The sequence below is a fragment of the Macadamia integrifolia genome, unplaced genomic scaffold (assembly GCF_013358625.1).
Source record: "Macadamia integrifolia cultivar HAES 741 unplaced genomic scaffold, SCU_Mint_v3 scaffold3131, whole genome shotgun sequence".
Taxonomy (NCBI): domain Eukaryota; kingdom Viridiplantae; phylum Streptophyta; class Magnoliopsida; order Proteales; family Proteaceae; genus Macadamia; species Macadamia integrifolia.
This window is the reverse complement of record NW_024869231.1, coordinates 1-17,928: the sequence shown is the minus strand read 5'-3', so window position 1 is coordinate 17,928 and position 17,928 is coordinate 1. Positions and strand designations below refer to the sequence as shown.

At 36.8% G+C, this 17,928-nt stretch overlaps 2 protein-coding genes and 1 pseudogene across 2 annotated transcripts; 2 read left to right on the top strand and 1 right to left on the bottom strand.

Moving 5' to 3' along the window:
• Positions 1–3,326: 3,326 nt before the first annotated feature.
• Positions 3,327–4,802, top strand: LOC122067799 (annotated as a pseudogene).
• Positions 4,803–12,140: 7,338 nt separating this feature from the next.
• On the top strand, positions 12,141–12,524 carry LOC122067798. Its single transcript, XM_042631641.1, has one exon. It carries the CDS (start codon positions 12,141–12,143, stop codon positions 12,522–12,524), a length of 384 nt encoding a protein of 127 aa, XP_042487575.1.
• A 3,756-nt stretch (positions 12,525–16,280) lies between these two features.
• LOC122067797 (non-specific lipid-transfer protein Lac s 1-like) lies at positions 16,281–16,679 on the bottom strand. Its single transcript, XM_042631640.1, has one exon. It carries the CDS (start codon positions 16,644–16,646, stop codon positions 16,281–16,283), a length of 366 nt encoding a protein of 121 aa, XP_042487574.1. The 5' UTR covers positions 16,647–16,679.
• Positions 16,680–17,928: the final 1,249 nt, after the last annotated feature.

Here is a 17,928-nt window from a genome sequence, read left to right as displayed (position 1 = left end):
TCACACACACACACACACACACACACACACACACACACACACACACACATACACACACAAACAGAATAATATTCATGGAGATCAGTGATCATGACACTAGGAGATCCAGATGTTTAGCTCTCCCACTCTTTCCCAATGTCTCTGTGTGGTGTTGCAAACATGGCGTCTCTGGACATTGGACACTGATATGAACATGGTTCCTTTTAATGAGGGTTTGAATGACGTTGCCCCCTTTTTTCAATCAAGAATCTCAAATGGTTTAAAGAGTAAGAAGTGGAATGCCATCACTCTCAGAAATATCTCTCTCCTACCCCTTGCTTTTGCCCCAATTACATCACCCCCCTGTAGTTTCGTTTTTTACATTTAAACCCAAGAAACTAACACCGTGAAACGGTGTTAGTTTAGAAATTAAAAGACCTAACTATCCTTCCAACCTATTATACCATTTGAACACCTTCAAACCTAAGCAAAATCCCCAAATCCCACCCCCAACTGAATTGTTACCTTCTCCATTGAAGGAGAGGTGCTCTTGCTTCCGGCGAAGTGAAGAATATCCTCCAGTGAAGCGGAGGTATGAGGTCTTATGTGCTATTTTTTTTTCCCATTTCGCTCATTCGAAAGTTTATGATTATACGTGATTATTAGGGCATGTCTATAAGTCGATTGTTAAGGTTAGTGTACCCCACATCTTCTGCTCCTTGATTTTTTGTTATTGTCATGAAGAATTTGTAGGTGGGTTGTTGGGGTGGGTAGCAGGTCCCGTCCTCTCACGCACTGCAACCCAATGAAGAGCATAATTTGGAAGAACCCCAAATCAGCGTTTGTAGCTGAGATGGTATGGCATGTCTCTGATCCTTCTCCATGAATTGGTCCTAAGTGAGTACACCTTTACCTCTGAATTGCAAGAGTACTCATCATCACCATAAAATTGCCCAACCCTTACCAGCTTGTAATCGTTGGTGGTGGGATCATAATCTAATCCGTAAACAATGAGACAGGGACAGTCGAATCTCTTGGAATACTCTATAGGCGTAATAGGCAGCCTATGATGCCTTCTGATGGAAGGATTCCAGTAGAAAATTTCCTCCTCATAGTTGGATATACAAAGTAAACCGTTGCATGAACTCACTACTTCGGTTCCGAAGTTTGGGCTCTTGAGCGGATGATCGAGTTCTATAGCCGCTTGTTGTTCGGAAGTATCTAATTCGACAGAGAAGAGATGGCAGTCTTTGAAAATGAGGCTGTGGTTTCTGTTGCTATTGCTTGAAAGGGATCAATTGAGGTGCTCTTTCACGATGGCAGGATAGATTATAAGAGCACACCAGGTTTTGCATACACACTTGAATCTTAGAATAGACTTGACCGGAAGCCTTGAAAGTATGTCGGCGATGAGGATCATAGGCAGGTTCTCATTCGGTGTTGCCTCTTCTGTTATCTTCTTGGTGAACTCCGTCATGGCTAGGGACCAGGTTTCATCTTTGCACACCTCACTGTCCTCAAACCGTACCTCATTGGAGATTGAATGAAGAAACCAAGTGTTTGTTCGTTGGTAGGTTGAAGAAAGAAAGAAGGGTATTGTGGGCATTAAGAAAATTTGGGTTCAAGTTAATGAAAAACACCTCAAACCAATGAAACGGTGTTAGTTTTTTGGGTTTAAATGTAAAAGGCAAAACTACAGGGGGGTGATGTAATTGGGGCAAAGGTGAGGATGGTGGATGTGAATTTCCATTCTTCATTTTATTGATCTCTCTCTCTCTCTCTCTCTCTCTCTATTAAAGATCTCCATGGAACACCAAAAAGAGAGGGATTTATCACCAATATTTTTTTTTTGAAATTTAAACTCTTCTTGGCTTTAACAATTAGTGTGTGATAATTATGTGAACTAGGAGTCAGTTTGAATAACGTTGTTGGGGAGGCTTTAGTGAAAGTGGTAAATCAATTTCATTGTTACAAGGTAACTTATTCTAGAAAACTTACTACTTCATCTTGCTATTGAGAAAATCATAATACAAACATGAAATGCGAGAGCAGTTTGGTAGACAAACTTCATCATATATAATTAAAATGCATTTAGTTTGTTGCACTGCTCTGATGATTTTAGCATTGTTATGTTCCTATTCATAGAATCAGTGCTTACTTTTGGTAGACAATTACGGGTGCATTGTCTCAAACTAACTAAAAACTATTCAGGTATTTATATGAAGTCTACTTGCCATCTGTTCATAAGAATTTTAAATCTGTCCAGATTTTACTGGACATAGTTGAATCCTCACCTCTCGATTTGTGAAATTTCATACCAAATGCAGACCAGGTGAGAATCGTGAGACCCACAAAGTTGTACTATGATATCTGATCTCATCTCTTTGTGATTTCTCTCTTTTAGATATTTTATCAGTTGTCCTACGAATTATTTTACCTCCATTTGGGGATTTGGCTGTGCCCTCCCTCGTTATTTTCCTTTATTTTATCATGTTCATGGGTTTCATATACTTGATATCTCTGTTTTATGGGATTCCTTTTTTTTTTTTTTTTTTCTTCCCTTGATGCTATGAGCATAAAACTTAGTTCTTTTGGATTTAATTTGACGAAAAAAGAGAAGAGAATGAAATATGAATCATTACAAAAATTAGTATGGTCAACTCAATGTCAAGATTTATTGGATTACTAATCATATCAGAGACTCAGAAAAATCAATTCAAATTTCTTTCTTCACCTTATTCTTGTTCGTAAAATTTATGTTGATCCCTATAGTTGATTTTAAGTTTTTTGTACTATACGCCCTCTTTGTTGGGCCTCACTATAATTAGAGTATTAGTCACATATTATGCTTTGTAATTACTACCAACATATATTTCTTTTCTCACATTGAGAACTAAATTTCTGAAAACAATTTGCTTCCACCATTCTCTCTCTCTTTTTCTACCACACGTGCCTTTGCATGTACACCTTTGCTAGTTATAGTAAATCTTTCACTTAACTACTTTATCCCTTCATTTTATCCTTTCTCTCTTCCTCTTTCTTATATGTATATATTTTTTATAAATTATTGGTACCGTTTTATTTATGTTTAATTATTTTTACATTTTTATTTATCTTTATTTTCTTTCCCCACTTTTTCTCCTTTTTATTTCTCTTTATTTTTATATTCAAATAATTTTCTCTACTTTCCTTCTCTCTCTCTCAGACTGCCCCTCACTTTTATTTTTATCGGATTTCCTCTCTCTCCACTTAAAACTATACTCTATTTCTCTACTTTCCTCTTTTCTCTCGAACTTTCAAAAAAAAAAAAAAAAAAAAAAAAAAAAAAAAAATCAAATTTTAGGAACATGAGTTGGGAGAGAATTCAATGTCTCCCTTTGCCCACGATCTCCCTTCTTCTCTCTTCCAAACTCCTTTCTCCTCTTTCCTTCTCCCTCCCAAACTCTTTCCTCCTCTCTTCTCTCTTCCAAAATAGTCCATTCCACTTTCCTTTTTCTTCGTTTACGAACTTCCTTCCTCTCTACACTCTTTTCGGGGCGGTGCGGTAATTGTCCCTAGAGTCGCCGGAGTTCACACCTTATTGGACAACTTCGAGCCAATCCATGGAGTTCTCCTCTGTGAAGGTGAAGACATCGACCCTTCACTCTATGACACCGAGCTCTCTGGCCTTTCCCCTAAGGAGCTAGAAGAGATCAGGAGATCCCATGTGAGTGATACGGCTATCGACGCTTGCCAAGCTCTGCCTTGAAAGGAACATTCCTTACTTGGGGATCTGTAGAGGATCACAGGTCCTTAACGTTGCTTGTGGAGGATCCCTTTATCAAGACATTGAGAAAGAACTCTCCAAGAATCACTCAGAAGGAGAAAAAGTGGTACCTACTGACAATGATAACTATGCTGGGCATCATCATAAGGTGAAGGTAGTGGAGAACACCCCATTGGATGCCTGGTTCAGAGATTCTCTAGAGGATGGGAAGATGGAGATTTGATTTAATATCTACCATCATCAAGGTGTCAAGAATTAGCCCAAAGGTTTGTTCCAATGGCTCATCCAGATGGTTTGGTTGAAGGGTTCTATGATCCTGATGCCTATAATCCCCATGAGGGTAAGCTAATAATGGAACTCCAATTCTATCCAGAACATATGAGGCACCCTCCCTGGGTAGGAGAATTTCCATTATCTTGGTTGTCCATCAGCATATCAGGTAACTATTGTCATTAGTTTTGTGTGAAATTTTTGTAGTCCCATAACTTATACAGGATTGCATTGTTTAATTAGTGGAGTTGGATCTCTGATGTCAACTGAATGTGCAGGGATTTGCAAGGGAAGTGATTTGTTACCAGAAGAAGCTGAATAGCTCAATAAGCATGCCAAAAGGTCTGAAACTTGACCAAGAGAAGGAAAAGAAAAGAAGCATTATTGTTTGAAGTTTCTTCATTGCCAAAGAGATGTACACTGCAGGGGGTGAGATGCCTCCGGATAACTGTGACCTTGAAGCTGGAGCTGACTTTCTCCAGGTAATTAAATATGGCAGCATACATGCTCTCTCTCTAGATGTTGTTTATGGTTTATAAATGCTTAATGATTTGGTTTGTTATTTGCAGTTGAACACAGCTTTGAGTACACAACAAGAGAAGAGGTTGAAACAGGTGGGTGCAACAGTTAGGAATTCTCATGCATAGCTAGAAAGATTGAAGTTGAATAGGAGAGGGAGAAGCTAGCGAGGAATTTAATCGGGAAGATTTCAATGGAGCAATTGCCTGATCTCATATCCTTTTATCATATGATGGGGACAATTTGTTCAAAGGTTTTAGAGAACTGAGAATTAATTATTTGACTACTTCCTATGCTCAGGAATACTTCTAGAAATCATATGGATTTGTCTTCTTTTTTTTTTGGAACCCTTTTGGATAGGGGGAGGGGAAGGTTGTGGACTTTGGAAGAGGTGAAAAGATGTAGCTGCCTTTCTATTCTGATGGCCTCTCTAGCTTTTCATGCGTCTCTAGGTTGGTCTGGTTGAAGGGTTCTATTATTCTGAAGGCATAAAATTCCTCTGAACCCAATCCACAAGAAGGTCCCTGTTTTGATCCATAATTGAACACTCAACTATGAATCTCTAATCATAATTCAATACATTGATGAGATTACAAAGGACAAGTCCCCTTTGTTGCCCTCTGATCCTTACCAGCAGAGTCCACACGCCATGTTCTAGGGTGATTTCGTCAACAAGGTTTGTTCTCTACAACTCTCTTCCTCATTCTTTGTGCTTTTTAGTATTTAGTTGGGAAAAAAAGGACCCGTCATCGCCCCTGTATGATGATGATGCCTTACATTCTCCATTGCAGAGAACACTCTTCATCAGTCTGATTCATGCGACATGGACGTCTCTCTCTCTCTCTCTCTCTCTCTCTCTCTCTCTCTCTCTCTCTCTTTCTCTCTCTGAGTTTCGAAAATATCATAGCGTCTGTGATTGTTCTCTATTTCATTGAATTCCTTTGTTAATTAGGTCCGTGTATGGTTTAATCTCTCTTTCAGAAATCGGATACCTTTGTTATGATTTATCCTCTATTTTAAAGATACTTATCATAGCGTCTGTGATTGTTCTCTATTTCATTGAATTCCTTTGTTAATTAGGTACGTGTATGGTTTAATCTCTCTTTCAGAAATCGGATACCTTTGTTATGATTTATTCTCTATTTTAAAGATACTCTCTATCACATCCAAGAAATAAGGTACCTTTGTGTATGATTTATTCTCTATTTTAGAAATACTCTCACTCATGTCCCTTTCTAACCTGCCATTTTGTATTCCAGAGAAAGGCAATCCTCTTCATCTTTCTTCTTTGATGTGACCGCTACCTCTCTCTCTCTCTCTCTCTCTCTCTCTCTCTCTCTCTCACACACACACACAGCTTCAGCAATACCCATTTGTGAATTTGAGTGTTCTGTTTCTTGAAATTCTTTAACTAATTAGGTACTCTCTATGTATGGTTTAATCTCTATTTCAGAAATACAGTACTCTCTCCCTCTCTCTTGTGTGAAGTTTTAAAATCAGGTACCATGGTTGCCGAGAAGAATGCCATTCATGACATTTCTATGATCACTGGTACCCGATTCTGGCACATTTCGGAATACCCCCCAAAAATACGACTATTATTCAAGTTGCTTCCAAGAAGAGGAAACACCCGGTCCTGCCAACTTTTTAAGTTAATAGTGATTAAGATTCTATTATGAGGAAGCTTTTAATAGTCCATACCATTGCCTGTTGAGTCATCTCTCACATTCAATTTATGAAAAACAAAAAACCTTTTATTGGTCTTTTTCATTCTCTTTGGCTTATATTTTTATGTAATGTTTCAGTTATAAACCCCAATGTTAATCTTCCGTTAGAATTATTTTTGAATATCCCATGTTGGTTTGATATAACCATTCCATCGCCCTGTGAAGAGAGTTTAATTTGATATTTGATAAGACTTTCAGGTCGTTCGAATTACTCTCTCTCCCTCTCTCCTATTGAGATTTTTAATGGAAGATTTGCTGGACACCCTAAGAAATGGGTGTGAAGCTTTGCAACAATGATTAAATGGGTGACCAGATATACTAGAGACATTCCTAGGTAACATACAAATATATTGTTGAGAGGCTTGTCCAAAATATATTTGATGCAGATCCGAGTTCCAAAGATTGAAATTGAACCTCTTAGGGCCCACAAGAATGACTAAAAAACACTCAATTTAATGGTTGAAGGGTATTCTTGTAATTTCAGAAACAATTTAAGAGCCTTTTAGAGTGAAATAAGTGACTAGAGATTTAACAGGAATTAAACCTAAAGAGAATGATCAATTCTGGAAATAAAAAAAAGTAGTGAGATTAAACTGAAATAACAATTGGAAGAGAATGAATATTCTAAAATTACCAAAGATAAGGGGAATATTAGAACACAGGTTTAGAAAAGAAGGGGTTGACTATAAATATAATTAATTAGGAAACTTAAGAATAAAAGAAGAAAGTCATCTTCTTCCTTCTCACGCTACTAACCAGATGGCGGAAATCTTTGAACCATGTGGAAGAGGAAGCTGCTTCAGTTCTTCTCGGAAAAGCCAGAAATTCCAGGCGAAGGTTGGAAACCCTTTGGCCTCTTGATTCCGACAAGCAAGTACCACAAATAGCAAGCCACGAGGGGCAACTGCGCCTGCAACTCAGATCTAACGATGAACACTGTTCCAGGTCTGGTTTTGGAGTAATAGCTCACGACAGGGGCTTTTCTGGCCAAGAAGATCCTTCAGATGGGCCGCCTTACTGAAATGAAGCTGTTCCCCAAGTGTGAAAGTAAAGGGGCTTGTGCTGGGAAGGATCCCTTAGTTTATGTAGGTTGTGAAGTGCCGACCAGAACAGAGTAGGTCCAGGGAAGGAAAAATTACAGCAGGAAATAAGAAAGGATTAGGAAGAAGAAGAAGAAGAAGAAGAGAAGAGAAGATCAGGGATAGAGAGACTATTATAAAGGGGAAGGAAGAGAATCACTCACGCAACCATGGTTTTCTCACCCAAATTATGCTTTCAATTTCATTCAAAACTTCAAATCTAAAACTGAGTTCCTCCATCCAGTACATGACTACGTAGTAACTAAAATAAAAATCCAATCTAGATTAAAATACTTTCAAACTGATTCTAGTTCTAAAAAGAAAAGAATAGGAATCAAATCGAAAGAGAATATCTCAAGCCCAACGCCCAACTGCATCAATACTAAGGCTCTTATTTCTTAGGGTGTCCACCTTTACTTATAAATGGGTCTGAATCTTTGTGATGCTAATCCAAATATAAGAGATGATTATTTTTCCTATGTAGTGTTGAGTGTTGTATAGAACCTTTATATAGTTTCACTTTTGCAAATTTTTTGAAGCATTCTGATTTGGAAGAGTTTTGTTCAGCTAATTGTGAATTGCAGGCTTCAGTTGAAAGATACCCCTTTACAAACTGGAAATATTGTTTTCTCATGGATTTGAAAATAAATACATGAATGGAGTTTTGCTCCATTACTTCCCTTTCTTGTTTTTCTTCTTTATTGGGAACAATCTTTATTGTTGATAAATTCCGAGTTTAATCAGACCAAATGGAAGATCTCAAACTAGATTGCAACCACTACTTTCAATTCTCGTTCTTCTTTTAGGATTTGTTGTCTTTGGATAAGATCTCAAACTTTCTTTGTTAAGCTCTGTTTTCTATATACACCTCCTTCCCTCCCTTTGATAATTTGGTGTTTCAGCATGGACGATATTGGGCCGTCATGTCATTAGCATGATGTTGTAGTTAATTATCATCTTAATATTTAATTTCACCTTCATACATTGCGTGACTCCGTGGAAATTAGTCGAATTTAGTCACAACAAAATCAATCATTTGGGTTCCTTTGTTGCGTTTTCTCGATTCTTTTTTCCTTTTGTTAACCACTTCTAACACTTGACCAAGGGTTTTTAACACCCCTAATTTTCTGTTTTTATTTCCTTTGAGCAGGAGTTAGGGATTTTCAAGCTTTTTCTTTCCTATAACCTAGAACTCAGAATCTCCTTCAATACCTAATGGTATTTGATTCCATTGGATGCCTTTATTTCATTTTATTTTGAGGTGGTTTGGTGGAGGGTTCAAACTTTTGGTTTTCTAATTAATTGCTTGTAGATGGCACTCTTACTCATTTTAAGAGGTTGTTTGTGTAGGTACCTAAAGTGAATCTCTTGCACAGTATTAGTATCAATGTATCAGCTTCCAAACAACATTTATAATGCTTTCAATTAAGACATTAAATTATATGGATAAATAGTTCTTTCTTTTTCTCAGATTTTTCTATGTTTTTCTTTATTTTATTTCAATTTTTTTGGGGAATCATTTTGGATCCTATGATTCATGATTTGGATACTAATTTGATTCAACAACACGTCATTGGGATTCTACAATTCGATTTAGTGTTTACATTTATACTTGTGGTTCCATGTAAACCATGATGTTGTCTTAGAATAAAAGCTCCCATTGAGTCATATGCGTTGTGGCTGTTTCATGCATAGAAGCAAATATGTTCTTATTTTTAGACATTTGTGTGCTCAATTCAATTTCTTCGGTTAAGGCTGAAAATTGACCGAGCTACAAAATTAGGGAAGCTACAAACTTACTTTGTAAGGCCTTAACGCCAGAGCACTGTACTTACTACCAGTGCAAGTTCAAGGTGGGGTTTAATCGTTGGTCTGGGTTACAACAGCCCTCATTACCAGCAAAAGAACACCGCCATCTTGCAACAAGTTAACATCAATAGAACAGATGTATGCAACAGTCTTAGTGTAGCTACTATTTCCCGGTTGTAACAGATCTTGACCTTTTCTAATTTCTATGAAACATTTTTAGACATCTTCACATTCATGCATCATTTAGTTTCTCACCATGGGCCCATGATAGTATTCATTCCAGCAGACAACCATATATGGCCAGTGAATCCAATTTAGTGAAACTTCGTTGCGATGAACATAAATGATATGGACAAGTGAGTATTTCGACTGAAGTTACCAAAATGTTTCTTTCAACACCTTGGAAATTCAGGATAGAAATTAATAGTTTCCAGCTTTCTTAATTCTTATCGCAAACCAAGGAGAACCTAAGATGGCCATAGTTGTTGCATTGGGTTATTGTAAGGGTTGTGAGTTGAAGATAACTTGAATCCAATTTTGATGAAGGTGAATAGACTTAAGTGGTTTAGACATAGAGTATTTCCACAGGAGTCACCAAAATGTTTCTTTTAAAAACCCAAGAAAATCAGGGGAAAAAAATCTAAAATTTCATCATTAGCGACTCTCAAACGAAAATTTATCCGACAGAAAAAGTTTGGTATTCCATAAACATATCCCACCCAAACTAAATTGTTAAATTCATTGTAATGTGAGAAGCATTGAAAAAACAGAAAGAGTTAACATGTAAATGTGAAATTACATTATGTACCCCACAATCCATGTAAAAACACTGTATTTTGGGACAAACAGATTTCGGTAACAAACAGCCAAACCCATTAAATAATTAAATATTAGTTTATTTCTCTTTTTCTCTCTCTCTCCCCTTCTCCTTCACTCTCTCACATTCCTCTCTTTGTTAAATATCTTTTATTTAATAATATCATTCTATGTTTATACTAAAAAAAAAAAAAATCTCCTTTATCAATTTGATGGCTCAATATCAAATTCTATGGGTATAACATTCTCACCTTTCCCAATATGTTTAATCTTTCTGTCCAGGTTGTCAATATATTTTCTGTTGTTTCTGTGCAGTTGGTATAGATTTCTTAACTACCTTTTTGTTTGAATTTCATATATTGGATCTATAACCTTAAACTTGTCCCCCATTGCACATAATATTTACAAAGGTACGTAGATGAACACTAAAGCTGAGATCCAGAAGAACTTTGAGGACTATCACTTCCATAAGAATGGTTTTGAAAATGCTAGGCAATGGAGATCTGAACCAGTCTGAAGATGAAAAGAAAAAAACAGAAGCATGCCAGTACAGTTTGAATTTGAGCTTGTGCATATACAATTCAAAAGGAGGAAAATGTACTCATTAAATTTCATATTTGAATTTTAGTATTTTGGTTTCAATTGAGGTCGATAGCAAGTAGATTCCTCAAATGGATTGTCACTTTTCTCTCGTTACACTGAGAATAAGGTATTTGCAATTTGAACCATCTCCAATTCCATCCCTGATGTGGCAACATAAAGAAAGCATTGAACCGGATAATTAATTCAATGCTTACACTAAATGTTGTTGACATTTCTGTTATTGATTATGCGAATTGTTATAAGTTAATATCATGTAACAATTGTTGTGTGGACAAAAATCTTTGAGTTACACAAGCAAAGGTGAGAAAACTAGTGAGTAAACCAGGCTGCTGGCTTCCATTGAATGTTGAAGAGTATGAGGCTAACATTCCATTTTAAGAGTTGGTCCATAGGATGACATGAAATGGGTCAGATTTCATTATTTAACCATTTCACAACAACAAAAACAGAGTTCAGCCTTATCCCAACTAAATGGGCAATTCTGACCAATTTCCTAGAGTAGCTACATAGTCTTTTCTAGAGTTTTCTCCATGCCAGAAGAGTATGAACTACATTTTGGAATATATATATATATATATATATTTTTTTTTTTTCCTTTAACTTTCATTCCAACATCTTCATAATTGTAACTTTTCATTATTTTCAATTACATTTTCTCAAACATAATGGCTTGTAACCATACAGTAAATGTTGCTTCATAAAAAAACAGATACAGTAGTTTAAATAAAAATATACACCATATTAATCTCCAAGAACATTAATACTCCTAATTCTTGATTTCTTTGTTAGTGCAGTTAGAATTAAACACCTCCCACACTTGAAATAAAAATATTAACCATATTAATCTCTCATGACATCCACTATTTCTCTCTCTTCTCCATCTTTCACTACTCTATCTCTAATATTTACAAATTAATATTAAAAGAAAAAAAATTAACCGCTAATGCCCGCCAATGTCTCTCATACTTTCTCTACTTTTTCTCTCTCTATCTTCTCTAATATTAGTTTTCTGATAATAGTTTATTTATTCATTAAAAATAATAATTTCTTTATTTAGTTCTAACACTCTACTTTCTCTGAAAAAGCACGACACCTTCTATTAAAAAAAAAAAAAATCCACCCACATGCATTAGTCATTTTTTTTCACGTGTATTTCTTAATAGTAATATATATATATATATATATATATATATATATATGATATCATCACTTGTAGTAGGGATTAGTTTTTTAGTGGGGGTGTCGCTTGTTCGAAGGGCTCTTAGTAAAAGGAAAAGGTCAGTACCAGAGGGAGAGGGTACAGATCTTTGTCAACCCACAGCGAAGCGGCAAAGGGACGACGCGAAACAGGTTCCATCTGAACAGGAACAGGTTCTTCCGGTCCTGGAAATGCTAAGTGAACCCGAATCCGAAATATATATTTTAATGGTATGAGGCAATGTACAATCCTATATAAATCCCATCACCTTCCTTCTTTACCATCACAACCCATAGAAGATAGAAAAGGCCAGACTGTTAGAGATATGGCTTCTGAAATTATCAAAAAATACCGAGAGAAGGCCAAGATCTACCATGGCGAAGAGCTATGCAAGAAGAAATCAACCGTTGGTAGAGATGTCACTGCCCAACAATTTACTATTAGTGGAAGAGATAGAGGAGCTGGGATACAACAGAGAAATTGGCTTCTTTTGGTTGAAGCTGAAGAAAGCCCAGAAGCACAAATCCCCCAAAGTTAGCGACACCTTATATGCTACAGAGATCACGGGATTCATAAAGTCTTGGCAAATTAAAGACTTGAAAGGAGTCACTGCTAAAGAGTTGTTCCTCACCTTCACCCTCTCTGAGCTTTATATAGATGATCTTTCATCTGATAAGATTAACTGCAAGACTACCAGTGGCCTTCATTGCAAACACCCAATCTCTTGCTTTGAGCTTCCAAAATCAGAAAATAAATGAAGCTAAATCGATTCCCTTTCCATAATCAGAAAAGAAATGAGCTTCCAAATACAAATGTTAAATTTTTTTTTTCTTTTCAGTAATTATCTCATCGAAAATAAAAATATGAGATGTGTAGCAGACCTTGCATGATCTTGCTTTGTACTCTTTTTTTTTTCTCAATTGAAGTTCTTATGAGAACCCATATATATACCCAATCTGCAATCATGCAAGGTTTTATTTTTTTTTATAATAGATTTAATGTAGTAATAAAACAAATTTCTTTTAGAACGTGTTGGAGGAAGATGGTTAATTTCAGAAACTTGATATTATTAACTTTTTGGTGATGGCATAATTTGGTGGATAGAGATTTTCTGTAGCGTGCATCGGTGTGTAGTGTAGATTTAACAATCAGGAACATCTTCGATTGCGTGTTTGAGTATTTTTGGTTGTTGAATGATATGCAGGCCTATGTGCGTTATAGAGAAACCCGATCCTAGCTTAACTTGGTTAGAGGGTTTTCATGGCCAGTATGAAATTGGTAATTAGGAATTTCCAAAAATGGAGAGTGTTAGAGCCTAGTTTACCCTTAATTAAATATCCTCTCATGTATGACGTGCATCCTCGTCCATTTCCATGCATACTTTTGGTTCTCCAACTATATTATGCGCTCTTTGTAACGTGCCGGCCCCATTAACCTTTCACAATATTGTCTTCTTTGGCCCATGTGTCATATTAAGGAGGCTAGAGGTTATTAATTAATCAAGAAATTTCTCCCTTAAGGAGGCTAGAGGTTATTAACTAGTCCAGGAATCTCTCCCTTAAGGAGACTAGAGGTTATTAACTAGTCCAGGAGAGGTCCGATTTCCCAAGCGGGTCTGGTACTTTTTGTATTCTTGGATCGTTACACTTCCCCCCTTTCGGCACAACGTCCCCACTGTGGCCCCACATGCTGTGGGGGTCGGCTCTAATACTATTTGTAACGCCCTGACCTTATTAATCTTACACAATATTGTCCTCTTTGGCCCATGGGCCTCAAGGCTTTAAAACGAGTTGTGCCATGTTAAGGAGGCTAGAGATCATTAATTAGTCTAAGAATCTCTCCCTAGGCGATGTGGGACTAAAGTTTATACACCCTCACCAATCTCCCAAACTCCCTAGTACTAGCCGTATTTTTGGTGGAGACACCTCACCGATCTCCCTAGCGGGTCTGATACTTGCCGTATTCTTGGGTCGTTACACTCTTCCATTTTCATCGTCTACTCTAGCGTATTGTGAACTCTGAACAGGTAGAAACTTTACATGTAAAAGAGGGATATGGGTTCTATCTATTTACAAATTTGGGCCTACCTCAATTGTCATATAGATAGGTTGGTCTAGATTAGCAAAAGGTCAATTTTGACTTAAATTCATACAAATACCTCCATATGTCCATGTATACCTACTCACTTCGACCACTACTTGCACTCTCCCATAGTCCTAAAATCTCAGAGCTCTACTTTATCACTTCGCAAACTCTATTTAGGAAATTTTATGTCAGAAGGACCTTAGGGTCTACTCCTCCACAAAACTTTGACCCCCCATCCGATATTCCACTGGGAAGATTTCTGGCTGCTTTCATAACTTTCTAATTAAGGTGGTATGCTTTTTACTGCATTCTGGTTAGTTCTCCTATGAAGAAATAGTGAATGAAAGCCAAAGCCACAAATTTTAAAATCATATTACAGAGGTAAGGTAAGGTATGAAGGTTGTGCCCTGGTGGTCAAGCGGTCGAAATAGCCTCTTGACATTCTCGTGGTAAGGCTGCATAATTCTCGCCCCTGACCTTGCAAATGCAGGAACATCATGCATCGGGTAAACCCTTTTTATTACATGAGAAGCTTGAGGTCTCTAATCAACAACTAAAGCTACCTCATTACTAACACTACTAAAACATTACAGGTTGGGCTGTGGTTATTTTGGTAGAGATGAAAATACAACTACTAATAACTGATTATTTATTGACAGGAAACCATATTGAAGGATGCACCAAGGCTGTTCTTACTGAAGCAAAACATGCATAAAGGAGGGAATGGGTTTTAAAGGAGATTTGGACAAATTCGAAATTGGTCTAGAAACTTTCTTTTGAACTGGACAATTTTTGCTGGCCCATTATTGTGGCTCCAATCTTTTTGTCTATCTATAAATCTGTACAAAATATTACTTATAGATGTATTCTTGAGTCCAGTCCAGTACTACATTTTGTATCCCTAGCTAGGGAAACTATGGTGGCAAGTGATACTACTAACACTATTGCCATATCTAGCCATGTAAGTTGTTTCTATATATTGCTTTTTTGTTCCCATAAAAAAAAAAGTCATTTGTACTTATATTAATTTCTTGCACCCATGACAAGGCCCGAGCTGGGTTTCAAAAATTGAAATGGATCGATCGATTTGTATCATAATCAATTTGGATGAATCACACCGATTCTCGTTGAAGAAGGACAAGGAGGACAAGGAGATTGATTAAAAAATAGAAACAAAAAAGGGGAAATTGAATAAAAAAATATAAAGAAGGACAAGAGAGACGATGAGAACCGATTAGAAAAAAAAGGGGCAATTTAGTAATTTAAAAAAATCAGAGAAGAAAAAGAGATAAAAATTCACTACTTTGAGGGAATCATATACAAAGTTTAAGGTATGAGAATTGATAAATATAGGTTAAGTATAAAGTGATAATAATTGCTCCAATAGTATTTGATTAAGGATGTCTTTTGATGAAGAATTGATTTAGGGTCATCGTGAAGTTGTGCATGACAATCGAATTGTCAAATACAAATTCAATGCTTGGAAGATCAAATCTCTCCAACATCAATAGAGATCTCCACCATTCTCAAACATATAAAGCTTTTTCTGAAAATTTAAATTAAAATTATTACACCATGTGACATAGTTGAGTTCAATTTTAGACAACATTTGGATTGTTAACTAAAATATTTCATGGGCAAAAGAACAATGTCGATGCTGCCAATGAGAACACAGGTAGAAGCATTTTCACTGCCCACAAGGAGAGGAAAAATAGTCTTTTCGCACCCGCCTGTATCTGGATGTTTCCCACACTGTGTCAGATCGAAAGAATTCTTTTTCCCATATTTCATACTTGGTGGAGAATATTAAATATGATATCACAACTCAGGCCTAACCTTTTTAGGCTCAATCCAATCAACTCCAACCCTAATTGACCTTGCCAGCCCCATTATTTTTACCAATTCAGGGCTAGGCAAAGTCAGGCTAGCCTCGTTTCATAACTATATTGTATGATTTTGCTTTTTTGGTTTTCTTTAAGGCTAGCCTTAAGAATGCTTCATAACATATATATATATATATATATATATATATATATTTGGGTTGATATCTGAGATTATGAGAAAACACGTAGAAATTTAAGGAACTGAACTCATAAGGGCAGAAAATATATAAAACAAAAGAGCCTAGCTCATATTATTCCGTACAACGATAGGTGCTGTTATATATAAACTACTATTACTACTTCTGATGATCACAGTAACATTCAAACTGATATTCCACTTCCACTGACAGGGCTTCTCAACATAGTTATTTATCTTCTTTCTTTAAGCCTTCATCACACATCAACCTCAGCTCACCTCACCCTGCAAACATAACAAAAAAACCCATTTGTCAGCTTTAAAGTAGTAGTAATCCATTACCAAATGCTCTAATTTAAGAGTTCTACGATTACCACTCTCCACCCAGTTAAGCATCAATAATTCAAAGGTTAGAGAGAGAGAGTATACTTGGAGCAGTCGATGGAGGGGCTGATCCTGTAGGGAAGGTTGACACCACATTTGCGAGGAAGACCACCAGCAATGGCGGCGTTGATGCCGGAAACGGATTTATAGGCGTTTTTGAGGCACCCACAAGCGGCCCGACGTTCAGGAGTGGATTTAGCGGCGGCATTGAGGGATCTCACGGCAATGCAGCAAGTCACAGGCACCGAGCCGCCCCTGCGAAGGTAAGTGAGGCATGGAGCCAAATTTGACACCACCTGCCCGCATGTGAGAGCATCTACCGCATGAGGAGCAGCCACAACCATACAGGCCAGAACAAGGCACACAAGCTTCATAACACCGGAATTGGCCATAGCTAACACACTTACTCAGCTCTAACACACTCTCTTACTCTAGTCTTTGGTCTTTGTAGGATGCAATGGAGAACTCCATCGGTGTTTGTTTATATAGAGAAGGGTGTAGAGAGAGAGAGAAAGAGAGAATTGTAGGTAGTTGCGCTAATTGGTTGAATGCTTTCAATTCTTCGTACGTGGTTTTGCCAAGTATCATCTGTAAAATTGGGAATATGTGACTCTATTCTTTAACTTACTTGTGTGTGTGTGTGGGTGGATTGCCTTTATTAGAGAAGTGTAAGCAAACGGGTCATTTTGAAAAGCTCGGTTCACCTACACATATACACATTTTAACTTGTGGAAGACAGTCTGGAACCTCTCTCCATTTGGTGATCTTTCCACATGGGATCCCATTATCAATGGGGGTATTCGATCAATTCTAAATGATATATTGATTGCTAGGTTTCGTGGTCAAAATACTTTTGGATTAATGGAATCCCATCTAAGGAGGGTAACTCAGGATTGAGATCCTCTGTAGCGCACATGGGCGTGTAGCATAAATCCAGGAATTCCTTTGGTTGCACTTTGACACCTTAGGCTACATGTCTGAGCGTTCTTGGTTATTGGATGATGCACTATACACCTATGTGCGCTATTAAGGAGCCCGATCCGAGTAAACTCATCTCCCTACATTGGCGGTTAGCCTTAAACTAATAGGCATTACTAGCAAGTTATTTGGAATCTTTCATTTGAAGGAATTTATTAAATTGATAATTAAGTTGATAAGAATCTCAATATCTCAAACTAAAATTGATTGGTTCGGTTTTGATTTGATTTTGGTTTAGGTTTATTTTTTAAATCAATAAAAACTAAAATGATTGACTAATATATGCATTCTTATGGTAATACTGATCCCCTAATCAGATCACTAAGATAATATATTATGCAAAAAAAAAAAAAAAATCATACTATCAGGACGGTGAGTGGTGGTGGTGGGTAGTTATCCTATGTATATAAATGGAAGACTGAGTGTTTTCCAACTGGTCATGTTTTATGGGTTCAGGCAAATTTTAGTGTTTGTGATCAATTGATCGTCTTCCCCTCTTTTTTTTTTTTTTTAGAAATCAAAATCAATGTTAAACCGAAAAAAATTTTGACACTTTCAATTTAGTCGTTTTGGCTTAGTCCAAACTGGTCTTCTTGGTCCAGCACTCTAGCTCCAGCCTCCATTTTGACACTCACATGTCTCATGAATTATTGACATATACTATCTTTTTTCTTTTTTTTTTTTTTTTTTTTTTTT